This window comes from Coregonus clupeaformis, chromosome 17, assembly GCF_020615455.1.
Source record: "Coregonus clupeaformis isolate EN_2021a chromosome 17, ASM2061545v1, whole genome shotgun sequence".
In the NCBI taxonomy this organism is placed as follows: Eukaryota; Metazoa; Chordata; class Actinopteri; order Salmoniformes; family Salmonidae; genus Coregonus; species Coregonus clupeaformis.
The window spans coordinates 49,658,333-49,677,790 of NC_059208.1; the positions used below are offsets into that span (position 1 = coordinate 49,658,333).

Sequence of the window (19,458 nt, forward strand, 5' to 3'; positions counted from 1 at the left end):
ATTTATGGAGTGTTTCTAATAGCCTCTATGTCTCCATCTCCTCTTGCAGGGGTTTCTGACGCCACACCGGTGAACGGGGAGTCTCCGTACTCGGCGTCCTCGGCCTTGGACTGTCCGTCGGTTACCGGATCACTGTCATCGTCCTCGTTTACGTCCTCGCCCGTGGCACCGGGGGTCGAGCTCGAGGACTCGTCCTTGTGATCTTTCTTCCACTTCATCCTCCGGTTCTGGAACCAGATTTTGATCTGGCGCTCGGTCAGGCAGAGCGCTTGTGCTATCTCCACCCGCCTCCGGCGGGTCAGGTACCGGTTGAAGTGGAATTCTTTCTCCAGCTCCAGTGTCTGGTACCGGGAGTAGGTCTGACGTCCACGCTTTCGGTTTGGATCTACAAGAGAGAACGGTTTCAATCTGCTAGGTCCAAGAATAAAAATACTACAAATTGCTCTGCCATGCATAAAACCATGTCCTACACAAGCATGGCATATGTAATAACTCTGATAACATCATGATATTGATAATGACATATGTGACAATTCTGTGATCTTGCATTCATGTATTATTTCTATAGAAGTTAATAAATTAATTAATAAAAACTTGCCAATAGCCACAGTTTGTGTCTGTGCCATTTTTATTAAGATTTCTTTCTCAAAATGTTTTCGGACAGTCAATGAAGTTTTGCCTCATGTAGCCTATACAATTTAATCAACTTTATAGTTTTTTAAGACTTCCTTCCATTAAAAATATTCTAGCCTGTAGCCTGTAGCTAATGCACTGCATGCCTCTCCAATTAGAAGCATGTGTTTGCATGCCACTACTAGGTCATACCCACATAGCCCATAAGCAATTACTACTGCTAGTTTCATTGGTAGGGTATATCTTTATTAAACAATGTCTTGCCTACCAATTCCCTACTAACCAGCAACTATACTATCAATAGGCTACCACTGCTCCAACTACTGATATTATTTACAACCACCATTACTATAGATTATATCCCTGTGTACAAATACGTTTCTGAAACTGATTATGATCATCACAACTGCTATTCTGAGCCCAATCAAAAGGACGAACTGCAGAGCGCATGAGCACTGATTTACACTACAACCTACAGGTAACTGCCAAAATAATGGAAACACTTGAGTAAATGAGGGATATGAAGTATATTGAAAGCAGGTGCTTCCACACAGGTGTGGTTCCTGAGTTAATTAAGCAATTAACATCCCATCATGCTTAGGGTCATATATAAAAATGCTGGGAAGGCCATTATTTTGGCTACACTGGCTATGCCCCCATAGGATGACAATGCCCCCATCCACAGGTCACAAGTGTCACTGAATGGTTTGATGAGCATGAAAACGATGTAAACCATACGAGATGGCCATCTCATTCACCAGCTCTCAACCAAATTAAACACTTATGGGAGATTCTGGAGCGGTGCCTGAGACAGCGTTTTCCACCACCATCAATAAAACACCAAATGATGGAATTTCTGGTGGAAGAACGGTGTTGCATTACTTCAATAGAGTTCCAGACACTTGTAGGATCTATGCCAAGGATCTATGCCAAGGTGCATTGAAGCTGTTCTGGCTTGTGGTAGCCCAAAGCCCTTTTAAGACACTTTATGTTGGTGTTTCCTTTATTTTGGCATTACATAGTCTGGTATTTTATTGGCACAAAGGGGAGAAGAAGCAGTAAGAAAGCAGAGGCAAAAAGCATTGCAGAAGCGAAGGGATAATATATTTATGGCCACAGAACTCATTACTTGCGCAATAAAAGTTTTACAATTCTTTCCATGAAATTCCAATGGCTTCAAGTAATTCATTGCACCATTAAGAGGTTACCATTATCCCAAGGTTTTGTAGATTAATTGACATTATAGCAGAGCTCTGCAGGAGCAGAAGGAAAGACCCATGTTAGACTGTACCTGATGTTTTCATCCAGGGGTACATCCGGTAGTGTTTGTCCTCTGGCGAGGTGAGGGGCCCCGGCTGGACGCAGCTGTCCCCGAACAGACGGCTCTGGTTGAAGGAGCTGCAGTGCAGACTGCGAACGTCCTGCCCCTGGCCATAACAAGGGCTAAACATTGGGTGGCTCTGGTAGATTGCATTGTTGACGTTGTAAAGTCCGGATAGGGACGGTGGGAAGGCAGGGGCTGCGGCACTGTGAGCCGATGCGGGTCCTTCTCCATCGGGTCCAAGAGCGCACGAACCTAGGTCTGCGTTTGGGAAAAAAGAACTGCTCGCCGTATATTTGTTAAAAAGACCATCCACATAATAAGAACTCATATTTTTTTCTCTGTGATTTGTTGGGCCAGAATCTTCAGTGTCGTTTTTACGAGGTAGCATGATATATGACAGCAATACACCCTGGATTTACACCAAACCCCATTTTCCCCAGGACCGAAGAACTCACCCACGTGACCGATGTAGCCAATCACCGGCGGTGCCAGAGATTTCATTAAAGTGCACAGACCGCAGAGTAGGAGGGCCCTTCCATGGTAAAAGAGTGATGGTGAGAAAATGTATGTCAAACAAAAACTAGTGGAAATTGATAAAAGTACTCCTTGTGCATAGAGTTGTATGGTTTGTTTAACTTTGCAATCATTGTTGTTTTTTTTACATAGGCTACATTTTAAAGTGAACAATCTGAGTCTCAGCATCACCCTGTTACCATGGAATTTCCCAGGATTAACACACACACACACACTTTCTCTTCTCTTTGGACACACACCCTCTCATAAACACTGTGGGAAGCCTATACATATGAAATTACACAAAATAAACTGTCATCAAAATAAAATAAACGTATACTGTTGCATTTACCCTTAATTTCATAATACACCATAATACACCATAATACACCATAATACACCATAATACCACCATAATACCATAGTTTCCACCACCTCATAACATATGTAATTTATACACAACTAAGAGTATAAAACTGCATTGTGTATTCATTCAAAAGGTTTCGTTCAATTCATATAAATACATTTCTCCATGAGTTAAACTGAACTGTGTGATACAACAAACATCAAAACATGAGCAGATGCCTAGGCTAGAAAGGACAGGTCAATTCAAAATAGAATTAGAATATAGTTGGCTACATTTGGGATTGCATGCCATTATAAACTTTACTACAGTTTCTTTGGTATTGTGGTGATTTAAATCATACAATTTACAATTGTAAACATTTTAAGTTACCATTGTTGCGTTTCAAATAAGAAAATATAAAAGTACTTGTTTTAATGATTAGAAAAAGCAAGTAAAGTATAGGCCTAACGAAATATTTGAGAATTATTTTGAGTGGTAACCTAATGCTAGATTAAGCAAAGTATTAATTAAAAACATAAAAGTTACGTAGGCAAATTAAGTCAATTTGAATATTTAAAATGAACAACATTTTTTGTAGGCCTACATTTAAACGTCTACTACGTTGGTATTATTTGCCTTTCTTGGAGGAAGCCCTATTTTGAAATATATATGCAATAGGCCGTGACCTAATTTGGTAACGTTTATGTATATTCTTTCGCATTCCACAATGTTATCTGGAAAAAAAACACAGTAGGGACAAAAAAAAAACGGTGGAATTACTGAGCATAAAGCTAACCCATTTAGGCTAATTTAAATACTATCAAACATCTGATATTTTAATACGCCATATCATATTATTCCAAAATTGATTAGACTAAAGCAAATTGAACACAAATCACATTTTGTGTAGGGTTATTGCAAATGTTGAATATGAACGATAGGCCTACTTGAAAAGGGCAAAACAGTTTTCCAATTACTTTACGAATCATCTGTACAAATCATATGTTGAAAATGCATTCTGTTTATTAAACACTACTTGTGTTTAGTATTCCTATAGGCTTAAACTAAAGAAGGAAATAAACACATTCTAACTATAATAATTAGGCCTTCTAAAAGTCTGTTTTCCTTCATTTGACACGCAGAACAACTACGTTTTAGGTTTTTCTGTAGCGTCAAATAAAAGACAGGCGTACACGTGCAAAATGTTTTTTGTAACTAGACTAAGGCCTACTATTTAGTATTTTTTATTAGTCTGTTTACTATTAAATACTGCCGCGGATGTGCCAACGTCTACAAGCGCTAATATCATTATAAAGACTATAATAACAAGCAAAAATTAGAATTACAATGTTATAGAACGAAAATTAATCAATAGGCCTAAACAATAGGCCTAAACACGTCTATACCGTTTCAATCACTTTGTTGCACTCTTAAAATATGTTCATCCGAAAGTAATCACAAACGGAAATTGTTCAAACGATGCCATTTTGAGCCTTGTTATGGAACATCAGCGCCATCCTCTGGTCACTACACGTAGTTGCAGGGTGGAAAAGGTGCAGTGCCCACATAACTGCAATCACACCCATTCCCCCTTAGGGGCCAAATAAATAAATAAATCACATAATAGGAATGCGATGAATGTATGTGGCTCTCATTGACTGCGGTTCTATTTCCACATAAAATACAGATTTTGGAGGTCCAATGATGTTCATGTTGGTCTCATATATACTGAGACTAGGTCTTGACTCACATAATGCTGTTTCTTTATTGCCTTTCAGTTTTTTCAGCGCGTGAACAGAACACTAGCTACCACCAGAGAAACTGAGAAAGGACGTTTCCCAGGCCAGGTACAAACAAAGGGTCGCTCAAGATGAGCATGAGTCCCGCGAGCAACAGTCGGGGGAGACGCCAATAAAGCTGATCATTTCCGCTAGGCCTTTTGTCCATGCTGCAGTCCCACAGAAAGAGAAAAAACAAATGGGTGCTGAGTTCTGGAAACGGCCTAATTGTGTCTGGACGGCCATAAAGCCATTAAAAGTGGAATGCCAGACAGTATAGCAGACCAGGCGTTATATTGCTCTGTCTCTGGCTGAGCCTTTGAAGTTTGGGGTCCATCTGCGTCCTCGAGGCCTAGCGCGTCACAACACCACTATATGACTCCATACAACTGCTATTTTACTTTTTTTATTTACTAAAGCCTGATGTGAATGATGTTGTCTGATAAAACAATGGTGGTTCTGTGAGGATGTGACTTTACAGTTCCAAGGTCCAGTTGTAGCCTATTCCACAAGTAGGCCTATCTCTAATTTCAAATTTTATTGGCTACTCTTTGTCGATATAAAAAGTTTGGTACACCGCAGATTTGAGGGATCTTCTCTAGACTTATAATCCAAAGGCTTTTGGTGGAAGCAGGCCCACTTCAATAGGTCTAACTCATTCTTGACACAAATGTTAAATAGAAACTCAGATCAAAATATTGTAATATGAATACCGCCAAAGCTAAATCCTAAATAGTCACTCTTTGAAGGCTGAATACCTCGACCTCCCTGCTCATGTTGAAGGTTTCAAAACATGGCGGCCATTATGTGTCCAGAAGCACGGGGTCTAAACTGAGCGGTGGTGTCATATCATAGCTGAAGAATACATATACTACATTATTTCAGGCCTCAGCTGTCGAAGCTTTCGACATCTTTCTTGTGTTGTGTCCTCTCGCCTTGCAGAGCTTTGCACCCCATAAACGGTTATAGTGGTAATTGTCTTTTATGGCTGTATACAGCTAACAACATCCTCTGCCAAGGCGCGCCGAGCAGAGCAGAGCAGCAAGCGTGCAGCGATCTGCCGGGTCTGCCTGTTTTCCCGGACTACAGACTGTTTGCCCCCCACCCACACACACACACACACATACACATACACATACACCGTTTTATAGTATATGTGTCTGTGTGTGTATGTTTGTTGTGCGCGAGCTTGAAGAAAGAAATACAAGTGCGCGTTCACAGTCTCGAATTTCCTCACAGAAAATGAAATAAATGGGTCGATTGTTATTATTTCCGTACACCCCATGAATAGCTTTTTTGTTTGTATTATTCCAATATTTTGTTTGAGGGGAAATGTATGTGCAAACTAATGTAAGAATAGTCCTATACACATTACATTTGGTAGACTACAATACATCTGACTGTCAATAGCTTTAAGTATTTGATAATTTATTTCAGAGCATCACATTAATTTGAATTAAACCTTAGACTAAACAGTGAAATGCAAATGCACAATAAATTATAATAATTCAATGTGGCTGCATTCGCAGATATAATTTGTTTTATTCAATAAATAGTACAAATTACATTTGAGAACCAAAAATCTGAAAGTCTCCCGACCATGAGGTATTCATTAGGTAGCATACAGTGTTTTTTTTTATTTATTTCCTCTCTCTCTCTTTCTAACAAATATGTCCTCTCAAATGTTACTCCCTGAAATTCAGACATAGTTTACTATCAATACAAGCATTATGTCTCTTCACAACGAAAAGTCATGTAAAAATGAAATTAGGTTCTTGTAATTATAGGTAGTTGAGAGAGTCTAGGTAGTCAACACAATATCATTGCTATGTAGCTTCTAATAACATTTTCAATAGGCCAATAGGCCAAAGTGGCTTTTTGATGCTCAAGCACCCGCTTCAAAATGCTACCATTACGTTAGCCTATTGCTCCAACGTTAGATCCTAACTCAACGTTACCAATAATTGAAATAACGACAACAAAAAAACTTTAAAACTAAATTCAGTGTAACCTGAAATACATAGAGGCCTATATCTACAAACCAGAGGACACACACATAGCTACACACATCCATACACAAACGAGTACAGAGAACAGGCATATTAATAGGCTACATGCCTTACACAGATGCACTCACAGCCAAGGCTTTAATTAATTAACATCCTAATAACAATAACAAAAAATAATGCGCACTGTTAAATTGTGCAATATAAAGGTAGTTAGTTGCATCAAACCGAGGAGTAGAGCCGGACATGCTTTTTACAAGACACATAACAGCTTCTGTTAGGGATAAAACAATGAGACAAAGGCTTTTAAAAATACAGTCCAGCAGAGAAAAAGCCTTTTCACAGATATCCCCCTTATTTCTGATATTTTTTACGTTCCCATTCAATCAATCATACCTATAAATCATATTTTGGTCCACCATCTTTATTACATTTCTTCATCTTCATTCTGCGGTTCTGAAACCAGATTTTGACCTGTCTCTCGGTAAGGTTGAGCTGCCTCGCGACCTCGTACCTACGGTCCCGCGTGAGGTAAGTGTTAAAGAGGAACTCTTTCTCCAGCTCGAGGATCTGGTGCTTGGTGTATGGACAGCGCTTTTTTCTCGTGGCGCTCGCGTGGAGCCAATTGGATACCGGGTTATCTGGAGAGAGGGAGTGCGAGACGACACTGGTGTGAGCCCGGTGCTGCTGGGCAAGATGTCATAAAAACATATGACCCACAAAGGCTCTGGATATCAATTCTGAATATAACATCTAAATGCGTTCCAAAGCAGCAATGCACTCCCATACTTGGCTCTTGCTACTGTTTAAAATCTGAAACCCATAGTATTACAACATGGAAACGAGTGAGAGAAAGCTAGCCTATTATCAAGTCACTATAAATGAATGGCACGCCTTGAGTGTCAGATTTTCAAACACGCGCCCCCTCTACTAATCACACGTTTCTACCTGCATCCCTGCAGCTTTACAGAACATAGTATTATCAAATATCAAAGGATGAAGCAGCACTTACTTGGATCAAGGGCTGGTTTCTCCTCTATCTCCCCGTTCAGGTCCCCGGTCTGGCCCGGTAGTGTGTCCTTGTCCACCGGGGACGTCGTTGCCACCGTTCCGTCGGCGAAATCGGACAGGAGCAGCGCGGTGTGGGATCCAGGCAGCGCGATGTCCGCTCGCGCATCCAGGCTCTCTGGTTTGATCCCGTAGTGGTGACTCGTCGGTAATCCAGTCAAAGGCAAGGACCCTGACATGGGCTCCAGCAGCCAGGACTGCATGTAGCGACCCTCCACGTCGCCTGGAGCCGGGCCTCGGTGATTCACGTATGGGTGGTGGTACACCGACGACACGGCGCCTGGAAACTGGGTCGGTACATGACCCCAGGACGGGCTAAAGACCGGGGCTTTCGTCGGGAAGGTGTAGGGCCCAAGCTCAGTGTGATCGGTGAGCGATGTGGGCTGCCTAGCGTGCTGAAGCCCCCCCGGACCGGAGGAGTATCTGGGCGCGGAGAGCGCCTCACTCTCGGGCAAGATGAGGGAGTCGACGTAGTAGCTAGTCAACGTTCCAGATGTCGACATGGCAAAAGAGACTTTCATATGTACGCACACATACACTGATACACACACAACACACACATACACACGCACTAAACCCCACTCTCACAAAATAACAATCTGAAGAAATCAAGTAGCAACTTGGCACCACAAAGAACTACAGTCTACTAATAGTTGGGACGCAGGGCTGCCATTCGATTGGGTGATGCGCGCACGTGATCATAAAGGCTGAACAATAAATAATAAATCAATCCCTTTGGCTATTAAATGCTCGCGGGCCTCTTGTCTTAAAACGTGAGAACGTCTAGTTTTAAAAGCAAATTATTCTTATTTTATATGATTAGTAGGCTGTTACTGATATAAATGTAGGGCTATGAAAAGGAAGAGGCTAAACTCCATTGAGAAAAGTACCTTTCAAAAAGACCATTGAAAGTATCTGTCCCTATTAGTATAGATCAGTAAATCCAAAATATAATCCTCCCAAATTAGGTAAAACACATTTAACGAGGGATATCTACACATATGTTAGAGGGTAATATGCATTACCAATGATACTCACAACAAAACACACAGGGCTGAAATTAACCAGAATAACGTCTCCATATTGGGGCTTATTAACGAAACCAAATGTCTTAAACTGCATTCTTTCTATGGCGCCAAGGAACGTAAATGATGTAGATATTCTTCCTTAAAACTAATGCTCTGGGACGCTTTCCATCCTCGGTCAAAATGTTTCAACCTTTCATATTTCCATTGTCCTAGAACCAGAGAAAGTTATGACCGAACCTACAACATTCCAAAAGAAAAAACTTTTTACGCACACACCCTATTAAAGATAAGCTCATAATGTTGTGCTATATCGTGCTATTTTGTTTAGCCTTATAACATATTAGTTTGGTATTATACAATAATAATATAATATAGTATCATATTAAAGACTAATCAGACCAAAAGCCTGCTGAGAATAATATCCGACTAGCTTCATTTGTTATTTCATCAAGGTCCTATGATTTGTTATTATATCACCTACTGGGGAAAAAATGAAATTATTTCAGTTAATGTAAGATTATTTTGAGCAAGAAAATACGGAAAAATTGAAATGAGTATAGTATTTTATTTGTGTTTGCATGGTAGGCTAATTTACTCATAGCTATAGATTTACCACTGTCTTTTTTTTTTTTTTTTGTGGGAAAAATCATGTTATTGTTCTAGGCTAATATTATATTCGTATATCCATGGATATGAGAAAAACCTGTGCATCCAGGATATATTCTGGATATTAAACAGAACCGAGGAATTAAAAACTATTATATTAGGCCTAAAGAAAAAAAAAAACATACACATGTATTCCTATATCTCAATAGCCTAATAGTGAAGCATAAAAGCACGGAAATAGGCCTAATTGTGGCATATTTAAATAATTAAGCTAAAACAAATAAATGACAATTATTAAAACTCGATGTAGAAAATATTGTGCACATTGTATCAATCAATCAATCAAATGTATTTGTAAAGCCCTTTTTACATCAGCAGATGTCACAAAGTGCTATACAGAAACCCAGCCTAAAACCCCAAACAGCAAGCAATGCAGATGCAGATGTAGAAGTATGTCAATCTATACCTGGCTTCTTTTTTAAATACCGTTTCAATTACAAATACTTGCCCACTATTATTAGGAATTACAAATACTATTTCGCTACTAGAAATTACAAATACTATATCCTATTATTACTAGGAATGTTATTAGCCTATTATGAGAGCCCACTATCATAAAACTACTAGCACTACTACAAATACCAGCACTATCGTGCCAATTATGGAATCCGCTGTGGCTAACGAAAACAATAATACACTACTAAGTAGAACATTATAACAAAGATAGCATTATGTAAACTACTAAAGCACTTAAGAGTTTAGGAGTTTCCCTACTAAAAATTGGAGATAGGCCTACCTCGTGACAATTACATGCAACTAATAGATAATAGATAGGCACTAAATAGTTTACACATGGGGTTGTTTATGTCAATATTCAGACACATAGATCACGTTGTAATCAAATTTGAAAGCAGAAATCAAACATATTTTCATTCTCCAGACACCCAAGCCCTAAACTGTTCTATTGGCTTCCGCATGGCAAGCGGTACCGGTGCATCAAGTCTGACACCAACAGGCTCCTGAACAGTTTCTATCCCCAAGAGTGCTAAATAGCTAACTAAATAGCTAACAAAATGGCTACACGGACTATCTGAGTTGACCCTCACCAGGGTATTACATACTCACGCACACTGACACTCCAACACACACACAAACACTCACTCCATCATTTGCTCACACACACATTATATGCACATACATTTATACTGACTCTGCACACACCGACTGACATACAATCATAATATTCGCTGCTGCTACTCTGTTTATTATATATCCTGATGCCTAGTCACCTTACCCATATAGGCCTGCCCACATATCTACCTCTACCACTGCAGTGTCCCTGCACATTGTAAATATGGTATAGGAACTGACTGACCCTGTATATAGTACGCTTACTTACTTTATCGTATACTTCTCCTTTCTTATTTTTATTTCTCTTGTGTTTTTGTTCTACCTCATGTTATTTTTATTATTACATTGTTATTGATTACTGCATTGTTGGGTTTAGAGCTTGCAAGAATGGCATTTCACTGCAATTGTGCAATTGTGACATTAAAACTTGAAACTCGAAACATAAACCAAGACAGGAACGCTGGAAATAATAGTCAAGCCTACACTATATATGCATTTGATTTTCAGATGTATCTTTTCAATGGACAAGCAATACAATACAAACTAATGCATGTGGGGAAATTCAAGAACAGGGGAGAAGCTACTGAACATGCACCCCAAGTCTGGACACAACATATGATAATATCTGGACTAGTAGGAAGAGAGGAAACGGCTGCATAACGCGTTGTAACACTTTACAGACATTGTGTCGAACCTTGCCCCCCCCCCCCCCATAGCTTTAGAGAACGGAGATAGCTGCCCACAGAATACGTGTTCTATTTATTACCATCCAATAAAACTGAAAGCTAGGCCAACACCCTACATGGCCACAGGCGATTCACTGCTGCTAAAGAATCCACTCCAGCATATTTTCCTACTGAATGAAAAAACAGTAGGCTATGCCACACACCAATAACTGAACAGATATGATTTCATCTTCGAACGTATACCACTGTGCAGAATCAGATAAGGCATGGATGAAAATGTGTTAGAGACATTAGAAACAAATAAAGAGGCTGGTGGATAGGGAAAGGCTACGTGCACTAAAACACAGAACAGACAGACACCTTCAAAAGAAAAGACACAAGGGAAGGCAATGGCACTTTAAGGCTGTAAACTAAATCAGGGTGATTCTTAACAAGGACCCAGTTTACCGCTGGGGCTATTCACTTATTTTGCCCGCAGATAACAGCTTGTCTGGTTGATCTAAATATCGCCATAAAGCCCTTCGCCTCTTTTGTGTTCAGGCTGTATTGCGCAGCCGAAGCATTCGGCTCTATTGCCTACCGGCGCGCCGCTGAGGTCGCTGTTGCCCACTCAACTTCCCCTTCCTCTCCAATGCAGTGGTCGTAACCGAGGCCTTGTCTGACGTCGCCGCGTCACGACTGACAGAAAACATGCTTATAGCTTTACGCTAATTCCAAGTCCAACCCGCCTATAGCTGAGCTTTTACCAAGATAAATATAGGACGCAGGCATTCAGGGGCTTAATTTAATGACGAAAAATAACAAGTAGAGTTTGTATAAATATTACTGACGATATGCTAAGAGACATACACGACAGCAAGTCTTTCCCAACAGGTAAAGGCAATTAGAAATGTCCTATTTTTTATCCATATATTTATGTCAACACAAATAACACTCCTAATACTATTACATCAAATCTAGTCAGATTGCACCTGTCCCAGATTAAGTTGACTGACGTTTCGATGCATTAAACTGGGCCAATTAAGACAGTTTCGTGTTGTAGAGGTAGAAAATGGATCCCAACAACATGAAACTACCTAAACCACTCCACAGTCCGCTCCAGGCCTCAAGACGCGCAGCAGCCAATGCATAACGTCACGTCTTCTTTGGTTTTCATATCGATTTCAAACACCCATGCTGTTCAGAAGAGGCCTGTATTAAAAATAGCCTACAAAGTTTTTACATGTTCAGTATAAAATCTTTCCGCTGGAAACATGCTTTTTTAAACATGTGGAGTCCCGAAAACCCAAATCCATAACAACAAATTGACTCACCCATTCATCGAAGTTGTTGCACTATTCCAATCACAAGGGAAAAGAAGATGACTTCGGACAATTCTGTCTAAATGCAGTGTAACTTTCTACCACTGTCTCCAGCCTCCTCTCCGGCTTAACGGCTCTCTCGACTGAAGCTAGTCTTTGGGGAGGGTGAAAATCGTCATATACGAGCAAGTCATAAAACTCTACTAAAGCCGGTTAGGCTTGCAGTGGTATATGCCTATACGGCCTAGACATAATGGCTGGTGTCATATCTAAATCGTTTCCGAGAGCTACTCCATGGATCCTAAAAACATTTCTGAAGACAAAAGCCAAGTAATGTACAACCAACTCAAAGTGCACCTACAACCTCAACTGGCCTGTCCAAAATGCCTATTCTCTTTTACAGACAAAGAAATAGCGATAAATACAGTTATAAACACGTACATCAAAAAGCATACTAATCCAGTATATGTGAACTGATAATTTATTACGCAATACACAAAAACACAACCTGATATGTACACAATGATATACACAATAAAAACAATTTCACAATGTAGACTGCTCATTTAGCCTACATTTCCCTTAGTTCGAGTCTACACAACAATATTATCCTCAAAGTGAATAAAATATGTTGTTCTATGTACACTTACAATCAGCTCATCATAATATCTACATACATTATATCGGAAGAATACATTTATAGGGCGACTCATCTTATTCCCTTACTGTTGATACATAGGCCTTAAATTTTAGTGTGATCCGCATTGCAAAATGCAGGAAAAGACGGGTCTGAATCATGTTGTTTCATGCAGTATACATGTAAAGGAAACTCCCCAAATATATGCAACGTACATCTCAAATGTGATTTGTATTTGTATCTCCAACTATAAAAAATAAAAATAAAAGTATTGGTAGGCTACAATCCTATACGACCCAAAGCAAATTCCATCCATTATTTTACTCAAGACACCTATCCCAACAAATGACAGCAACAGAGCCGAATCAACGAACAATTGTCAAAAAAGAAAGAAAGAAAAAAAAAACAATAGCGTTCACGTTTTACCAGTAGCTTACATAGGACAATGCAAAGACTAGGTTTGTCTGTAGGCCTATTAAAGATGTGCTCTTTACCACTTGCATTATAACTAAAGCTAGTTTAATTCAAAGCTTATTGAAAACATTCAACGTTGTCACGAGAAACCAAAATTTGACGTGAGCTCCCGAATCCTGTTTTCCCGGGTCATTTTCTTCAGTTTCATTCTGCGATTCTGGAACCATATTTTGACCTGCCTGTCCGTCAGGTGCACGCTCCTACTGATCTCTAAGCGACGCTCGCGAGTCAGGTACATGTTGTAGAGGAACTCCTTCTCGAGCTCCAGTGTTTGGTGCTTGGTGTATGGGCAACGTTTCTTCCGTCCGCTTTTTGCTGTTAGCCAGTTGGCCGTGCATTCGCTTTCTGTGTCTCCTAAAGAAAATGGGATACATGCTTTTAGGCTGACAACTATGCATGTAAGATAGGTTGTGTGTGTGTGTGTGTGTGTGTGTGTGTGTGTGTGTGTGTGTGTGTGTGTGTCTTGTGTGTGTGTGTGTGTGTGTGTGTGTGTGTGTGTGTGTGTCTGTGTGTGTGTGTGTGTGTGTGTGTGTGTGTGTGTGTGTGTGTGTGTGTGTGTGTGTGTGTGTGTGTGTGTGTGTGTAGGTGTGTGAGTAGGTGTGTGTGTGTGTGTGTGTGTATGTGTGTGTTGTGCAAGTCAATGGTTTGATATAGACCTTTTCATAAGGACGGTTCAATGGCCTTGTGTACTTTGCTTGAACTTGAAACATTTGCAGGTAATAAGTCAAAAATATTTTCTGAAATGTATAACATTTTCTGTCATTCTAGATCTACTATAATAAGAACAAATATCACCGCCCCAAAATAAAAACTGTTTTAGTAGCCTATTTGTTTATGGGTATACATACGATTGTTAGGCCTATATTGAGCGGCAGTCAAGTAATTTTTAGTCCAAAGAAACAAAGGCCTAAAATGTAAAATAAGCCTGCAGTAGCCTAAGCCTAAGCAAATAATAGCATTTATTTTTAATAATAACATTTTTGTTTTTTTCCCACAGCATTTTTACATTTTTTTCCAAAACTTTAACACCCGCTTGACTTTTAGGCAGCGAAATTCTCTCAACTAAAGCATGGTGTCTCCTCTGCTACTGCTAATTACAAAACCTTTAGCCTTTGGGTTACGGCAAGACCACATAGACCATATATAAACCCTGAATAAAAACAAACACATGAATGTCCTCAGAATGCAAAAGAGGAAATCAGTCTCTCGGCAGGTGTTACCATATAACCTTTTTACGCATCGCCATACCTGCTTTACTATACCGCACGCAATAAAACCAAAGGTGGCAGAATGAGTGACCACACCTTTTAATGACCTCAGCTCACCTTTAGGTGTTTTCGCTGGCTTCTCCTTCTCGAGCTCCTTTTCAGCTTCCTCGGGAGATGAAGGTTCCGCGTCGGAGGACGCTCGCGCCTCCTCGTCCCCCGGTGGGGCGTGCGTCTGCTGGGGCTGGGATGCGGTACCGGAAGACAGAGCCTCCTCCGTGTCTCTCCTCTTGTAAGCCGCCGTGGCTGAGCAGACTAAGGCTGAGGACTGCGGGGGGGTCGGGGTGTGGAAGCGAGTCTGTGTAGGGGGGTGTAGGCCAAAGTGAGAATGAGAGGGGTTCGATTGGGCACCGTGGTAAACTTTATGAGTGTGTGCGTGCATCTGAGACAAGCGGAAGTAGCCAGGCACGGGTACAGTACCCCCACCACCACCGCCGTCGGTGACTGTGCACGAGCCTGAACCTGAGCCTGTCGTGGTTAGCCTGGAGTATGTCAGGTCTTCCGCGGTCGAGGCTTTGGGGCACTTCTGCGGCTCGTAGAGACAGTACGCGCTCTCCTCCTTAATGCTCGGCGGGAACGAGCAGGGCGCGACCTGGGGACCCACAGTTTGTTGCTGGTCCATTCGGCACGACCTCTGCGCGTCTATCCACATCTCCATGCCTGACATATACGCGCCTGAAGCGGCAGACATCATGTTTTGGGGACCTGCGTCGCTCCGCTTGCCTATACCTGGGAAGTATCCACAGTTCTGTAGCCCGTAAGGCACGTCTGAGGCGGCGTTATGGGGCAGACACACGCTGCTGCCCGGGTAGTAGTGTCCCCCTCCACCCTCGGTCCGGCCGCTGATCAGAGAATCCACAAAAAACGCGTTTCCTGCGGGGCTGTCTGAGCATGCCATTATTGTGGTGTATTTTGGCGAGGGGAGATGATAGCCCTTTCTGGCTGACATTTCTTGTGCAAAACATGCTGGATATGATTAGAGGTACCCCCCTCTCCACCGTGCAGACTCTGGAGCCAATAGGAACACTCGGATACGCAGGGCCCATCCCCTTCCAGGGCCACGTGGCAACCGGGGCCATATCCATCATGGGTCTGAGGCAGATAAAGGAGACAGGAATCAGTGGGTTTCTCTCACCTCGCTTTAATGCACCACCATAATGCCGGAGGGGCGAGGCCCTATGTGCAGAATGCAAACATTCGAAAATAAATAAAAAAGTAGTCTATGCACGCCCGTGCATGCGCATAAGGGAGTTGTGCAGCATACCTATCGACTATCAATTTGGTTTGCAGCATTAAGAGAAGTTTGTCTTAACCCCTATTCTTTTAAACTGTGCATAAAATAAAATAATTATTATCAAATGATTCGTTTGATATAAGCCCTATATGGCTCCCTATTGCTCCCAATGGGTCTATAGTTAATACATTCCATACGCATAAATCTCACAGAAGAAGTCGAAATGGAAACCATTTTCGATTCAAATAAGACAACAGGACCAATAAAGGCCTATACCTTTTCATGCGTATACATTTTCAACAATCCTCACCAATTGTAGGTGACAACTGTAAGTCAACATTAAGGTTCTCAGGTTCAAACAGGTAGAGTAAACAGGGCGTAAACAAGACAAGAAAACTACACTTTCCTTTACAGTGCTTTAATAAAAGAGATCACTGCGTGGGTGTCATTAATTGACAAGTCAATGGATTTTAGAGAAATAAAAGACTGATGAAGGTAGTAGGCCTAATGACCAGGAACCTAATAAGCTTTACGCACGGCAATTGCCTCGATGTTCAAAGGAATCGTTGATTTAGATCTATTTCATATATATATATAAGATATAAATATGGTGATATAAAAATAGACTGTGTATATCTGACAAATAGCAGCACTAGATTTATTTTTGGGTGTCTGATTAATTCTAAATAATTGTAAATTTAGCATCGAAGCATGATAACATAAAGCCTGCTGATGTAAGTTGTGTGTGGTTACCATGTATACCATGTGTAATAGCGTGTTATACTTCTAAAGGCATTGTCAAATAAAAACTATTGCAGATCTTCATTATTATGCGTTTATCAAAATATAAAAAGGTGTGCCATGTCCTAATGAATCTATACATTTATTATTCACACAATTCACCACACGTGCAAAATATCACTGTGGGTTATAGGTATACATATAAGGCCACGTTTGTGCTTTGGGGGTATTATAGGGACTGGTCTCCCTCCATTTTGTTGCGTCAATGGTGCTGCGCCTTCTCTCTATCCCCAGGTTGAAGTTAATCTCGGTCAGCTTTGACCATTACCAAGGCCAGGTGGCTTGTGGCCCTCCGGCTCTGTTTTCACCCTGTGGTGTCCATCTCAAGGCAAAATGGAGATAGAATTATAAATTAAAATGTATATAGGTTCATAGTTGTAGGTCTAGTTTGATATAGGCTAACCGATGGTCAACATTTTTTAAATTCCACTGTCAGGAAAAATTACATCTTATATAATATGTCTCACAATTAAACATAGATGTGAAACTGGTAATAGTTTATTCAATTCTAAAGTATAAGGAACGAAAATGTTTATATGATGCATAACTGGGATTGACTATATACCGGGGACAAATGCCGTGCGCCGAACATTTATTTGCCTGTTCTATAAACTGAACAATGAGTCAATTTTGCATACCATTATGTGTGAACTTAACTACCAGACACACCAGCAAAAACAGCATCAGCAAAAAAATATCCTATGATCTTATGAAATATCAGCCATTGGAAATTCAACACTCAATGTTGACATTAATTAATGCTGTGCACATGCAGCTCGGAAACGTCAGCACACACACCCCACGCTCCTGTATTGACGTGTAACCTATCAGTTACAGCTCCGTGTTACAGTTATTAGCCTAATTGTGGCTACTAAATCTTCATTTCACAGCTGTCCAGCTATCATTTTCCCCAAAACAGTTTACTCTGGCCAGTGTCTTTGATCAACCTCATATAGTGGTGGCCGGGGAGACGGTTTTGAACGGATCATGTTGAACAATAATGCTGAGTTTTATTACATCCGGCGGAAGTATTTATTTTTCACGAGAAACAAAGGAGTAGGAGACGGGAGTCCACGGGCATGCAAGAGCCATGGAGAACCCCCCTCGCCTCTTGGTCTGATACCGAATCTCTCCCCCTCTCTTTAGCTTTCTATAACAGGAAGGAAACGGGACACACGTTCCTGGCGTTTCACAATCAAATACTTTTCCAATCACATCATTTATACTTTTGGCACGGCCCAGAGTGTAATGCATTCTGGAAGGACACCAAAGGCAGATTGATTCCAAAAAGCCCAGCTTTGAGTGAGAGTAGTGACTTCATAGGTGATTTTTGTGATTTAGGAGGGCTTACATTAGCTCCTGATCATCAGAAAAATCATTAATTATATACATATGTTTTAAACACCCACTGACTGAATATTTAATGATTAAATACTTTAGATAAGACATTAACTCCCATCTGTCCCTGATTGTGAAAGAATACTTTCAGCCTGTAAATTACCTCAATATCTTAAAGTAGGCCTGTGTGCTGGATATTTTGGGCAGAGATTTTACAATATATTTTGGGCCTTGCTCATAGCCTACATATAAAATATACAAGTCTTACAAAATTAACAGAGTACAAAGCATCGCACAGATGTGTTGCATTACTAGGTTGCTACATTTCATATCTTAGCTAGGCCCTCAACATTTCTACTGCCAATCATTCTCTAATACATACTGACATGTGCAACCTAATGATCAAAACAGCTAAATTAAATAAATATTTAAATACAGCTGTGCATTAAAAAATTGTTCAAATAATCGACTTATGTAAACAGGGAAAGGCAGTTATCTCACAGAGTATGAGGCTATGTAAGGGCTTAGTTCGAGAATTTACCTGCATTTCAAGTTTCCCTCGAGAATCTTGAAGGCTTCTTGTGCTTGGTTCTTTTTGCAGACGAAAAGATCCACGGCAATGACATTGATCTCAACAGCGCCGCCCGGTGGCAGGAGGAAGCGTCTGCGATTGAGCACCAGCCCATGGCCACTACTCTGATCCAAGGAGGACAACCCGCGATGGGGGAAATGCACTCTCAAATGAAGTCGAAGCGGCCAGTGAGCAGAGGCTTTTCCTATCCGTCCTCTCCTCAATCGTCGCTCTCGCCTCCTTGGTAAGAGAGTGAATAACCTTGGGTCTCAGACGGTTTATTGCACTGCACTCCAATTGTACAAATGCTCCAGACTCTCAGACAGGTTTTATGGTCGCGTTGCTGCGGCAACGGGGAGGATGTCCAGTAATTAGGCACGGAATTCCAGCGCGCCATAAAGGATGAGCCAGGCAAGGCTAGGCCGGACTATGGCAGAGAGAAGCAACCATAAACTTCAGCCTCTCTCTCCCCGCGTTAATGGCCCATTTGACTGTCATATATGAACGCCATTGCGCTGCTGCTCGCACTCATAAACAGAGTGATAATAACAGCAAATATGGCGATGCTCACTTAGGAGGATGTTGTTGAAGAAGGGGTGGTTTTATCAGAAGTCAGAAGTAGGTGAATGAAAATTAGATGCACATGGTGACTGTATTAGGCTTGTTTACCATCAGTGCTGTGGGTAATTGAGACAAAAATATTCAAAGTTCAAAGCCA

At 41.0% G+C, this 19,458-nt stretch overlaps 3 protein-coding genes across 4 annotated transcripts; all 3 read right to left on the reverse strand.

The window, feature by feature from the left end:
* Positions 1-2,583, reverse strand: LOC121586684 (homeobox protein Hox-A7-like). Its single transcript, XM_041903602.2, has 2 exons — positions 1,925-2,583; positions 1-385 (listed from the first exon to the last, which is right to left on the reverse strand). Exons 1-2 carry the CDS (start codon positions 2,343-2,345, stop codon positions 3-5), a joined length of 804 nt encoding a protein of 267 aa, XP_041759536.2. The 5' UTR covers positions 2,346-2,583; the 3' UTR covers positions 1-2.
* A 3,518-nt stretch (positions 2,584-6,101) lies between these two features.
* Positions 6,102-10,339, reverse strand: LOC121586683 (homeobox protein Hox-A9). The gene is made up of 2 exons (XM_041903601.1): positions 7,613-10,339; positions 6,102-7,241 (listed from the first exon to the last, which is right to left on the reverse strand). The coding sequence occupies exons 1-2, from the start codon at positions 8,187-8,189 to the stop codon at positions 6,997-6,999; spliced, it is 822 nt and encodes a 273-aa protein (XP_041759535.1). The 5' UTR covers positions 8,190-10,339; the 3' UTR covers positions 6,102-6,996.
* A 2,548-nt stretch (positions 10,340-12,887) lies between these two features.
* Positions 12,888-18,878, reverse strand: LOC121585655 (homeobox protein Hox-A10). Of its 2 annotated transcripts, XM_041901977.2 has the most exons (3): positions 18,711-18,878; positions 14,857-15,888; positions 12,888-13,885 (listed from the first exon to the last, which is right to left on the reverse strand). In XM_041901977.2, exons 2-3 carry the CDS (start codon positions 15,743-15,745, stop codon positions 13,611-13,613), a joined length of 1,164 nt encoding a protein of 387 aa, XP_041757911.1. In that variant the 5' UTR covers positions 15,746-15,888; positions 18,711-18,878; the 3' UTR covers positions 12,888-13,610. The 2 variants fall into 2 exon arrangements, with proteins under 2 accessions (XP_041757911.1, XP_045082594.1); XM_045226659.1 differs by lacking the exon at positions 18,711-18,878 and having other exon boundaries at positions 14,857-15,962.
* Positions 18,879-19,458: the final 580 nt, after the last annotated feature.